Raw genomic sequence first — 2,959 nt, forward strand, 5'->3', positions numbered from 1 at the left:
GCTCTCTGTACGCCTTTGAAACCTGCAGCCAGTCTGCACAGACAAGAGGCGTTTGAGACCGGGACCCTGGGGCTCCGGGCACCGGGAAAAACGCACTTCCTGACGAATAAAAGAGCGCAGTGTGCTCGCAAATAAAAAGCCTGGAAAGCCGGAGCGAGCAGAGGGGAGAGAAACGACCGACCCCTGCACAACCTGGGCAACACACACACACACACACACAGTTACAGAGGTACCTGCATTTAAACCTAAACGAGGATTTGCTGCTTGCTGCCTTCATTTCTCACTTTCCTTGGCAGACCTACAAGGAAAAAACACACAAAAATACACAAAACACACAACCATCCAACAGCAGGATGTTAGTATTTCTACCAACATAACAGTACCCCCCTCTTCATCACAGTTTGAATCAGAAAACAAATCAAACACTGTAAACAACATGTAAAAAGATCTGTTTTTATTGTACCAAATGCTTCATTTGTTCATTCAGACCTTTAATAAACCGGTTCATTCCTTTTTTTCCAGTAAAAGATAAAATCTTCAACCTTCTATTTATTTATATATTCTGCCATTTTACCATCTGAAAGAAAGAATGTCATCTGAAATCAATTCAGTTACAATCAAAAGGAAACAAATACACATAAATAAACCCTTGCCATCTATATAAATTATGACATGATCAGTGTAAAAAGGCATCTCTGCTATGTGATAACAAAACAAAATCAAAATGACATGATGCTAGAAATAGACACAAGACACAAAGGCAATACATGGTTCGGTCTAGCCTCCTTAACAAAGAAGAAAGGACACGATTACTTCATTTGGAAAAGTCAGAAAGGTAAAAATACAACGTGCTCCCTCGGCTGTTGGTCTCAGTGATAGAACGCAGGAGTGATTTGGCCTCAGGCGTTTGGGTTTTTCTTCATCAGCTCGATGTCGGCATCCACCATCTCCTTCACCAGCTCCTGCAGAGGGACACCAGGTCAACATTTCATTTCACAAAAGAAGGGAAAGTCACTTCAGAACTCATATTTAATGAAAATGATATGAAAACAAATCAATCTTTTAATAAAAACACAGTAGAGCCACTGATTGTAATTACAACGCTTTGTCTTTATTTATTTACATTGTGGTTTATGGTGAGCCTGCTATTCATGAACACAGTGAGAGCTTTACGTTGGTAGTGTCTCACTTTCAGCCTGAAATGTACTTGAAGAAGGATTGATGATTCAGGCTGGATATTAAACCGTCATAGCTCTCCTGCATCGACAAAAATGTGTTCATTGTACAGAATATCAAAAACTGTAAAGTGCAGAGAATCGGCTCTGAGTGTCAGGACAGATTTGGAGTCTTGTTGGATTATTTTCGGATCAGTTAGTTCCTCATCTAATACAAAAGTCTGCCAGTTTAATACCGTATTTTATTTAGGCAAAGTTCCTGTTTGGCAGCTGCTGTTTGTGGCTTTTTTTGTTAAATGAAAATAAGTTTTGAAAACCATGTTTCTACTGTATTTCTCTAAAAATTATAATTTGGTATCGGAATAAAAACTCGGACATAACAGTAACCCAAATAATTTCAAACAATACACAGGCCCTTTAGTCACTGCAGAATATGATCATATCATGTGATTGTTTCACTCAGTTCTGCTGTCTGTATTAATGCTTACAAACCAAATATGGAGAGTTTCGTCTAAGGGGATGAAGAACAGTTGAACACAGTTAACAGCACTGAACATCAGTTAGATTTTTTAAATATGTGGCTTTGCATTCCTTTGCCATATCTTGAGATATATTAGAAAAATATTCTCTTCTTTTGCCATTATTATTTTTTATTAAATTCCATGCTTTCCACCATTTCCAATAAAAGAAAGCTACTTCATATTCCTTCCCATGTAGCATACAGTAGGTTCACATTGGCAAAACATAAGATTAACTCTCCAAGACATAAAAGTAGGCCTGCTAATTTGTTGGTTTTCCGTTGCTTCTTGTGTGGTTCACGCGGGCCTCAGTAGTGAGTGCATCTTTGTATATCCATATTTGTTGAATATTTGATCTTCACTGTGCAGAATGATGTCTGTGAAGAGTTTGACACTAGAAGGATATTTTCACATTCATCTGCTGAGAGTGGAAAGTTTCTATTTGTAAGGGGCGGGGCCTACGAGCATGATTTGTGACATCACAAATGGTTTGGAAGTCAGTCCTGGTCCAGTATGCAGTATATATTTTATTTTATTACATTATTATTATTATTATAGTGTGATGTATAAACGTGAAGCCACCAGTGCACATACAATGAGGATATTCTGGGATATTTAATGAGGTAGAAGGACTAGATTACTTTTTAAGAATATTAATGTGGAAATTATACTTTTGTTGCACACATGTCTGGAGGGGATTATAAAAACGTAGGCTACACTCACATACTAAGAAGAAAGAAATATCCTCTTACTATCCCACCCACATACCGTGCTAACCCCACCCACCTTCTACTTATATACATACAGACACACTTAGTTCTTTGTGTTCGAGTCCCCGCTTTTCTAGCTCAGCCACAAATCCTCTCCATATTCTTCCATTTGTCAATGAATTGCTTCTTTTAGTATTTTTTCTTCAGACATTGTCCTTTCTGTGGATTAATTACATTTCACTGAATCCTTCCCTGTCTGTGCTTGTGCAGCACAGTATTCCCACTAATAAAACCATACTGATGTCAGCTCTTCCAGGTGTGGGTATACGCACCTCAAAAGTCACCTTTGGCTTCCAACCCAGCTTCTGATACGCTTTGGTGCTGTCGCCTTGTAGGTAGTCCTGTTGAAAAGAAAGACAGGAGTAAAAGAGAGAGGGAGAGAAAGGGAGAGGGGGGAGAGGGGGAGAAAGGAGTAAGAAAAATACATTATCTGTCATGTCTGATCAGATGTGTCGTCCTCATATAAAGACACACTGGATCTCTCTCTCTCTCTCTC

At 38.8% G+C, this 2,959-nt stretch overlaps 1 protein-coding gene across 1 annotated transcript in view; it reads right to left on the reverse strand.

Annotated features, from left to right (window-relative positions):
* Positions 1–439: 439 nt before the first annotated feature.
* gmds (GDP-mannose 4,6-dehydratase) overlaps positions 440–2,959 on the reverse strand; it is a gene marked incomplete at its 5' end in the record, with an annotated part of 94,969 nt that continues 92,449 nt past the window's right edge. The window contains 2 exon segments of the mRNA XM_035654016.1: positions 440–962; positions 2,736–2,804. Of these exon segments, the coding sequence (XP_035509909.1) occupies positions 900–962; positions 2,736–2,804 (132 nt within the window).

This window comes from Morone saxatilis, unplaced genomic scaffold (assembly GCF_004916995.1).
Source record: "Morone saxatilis isolate NCDOM2014 unplaced genomic scaffold, NCSU_SB_2.0 Contig12, whole genome shotgun sequence".
Lineage (NCBI taxonomy): Eukaryota > Metazoa > Chordata > Actinopteri > Moronidae > Morone > Morone saxatilis.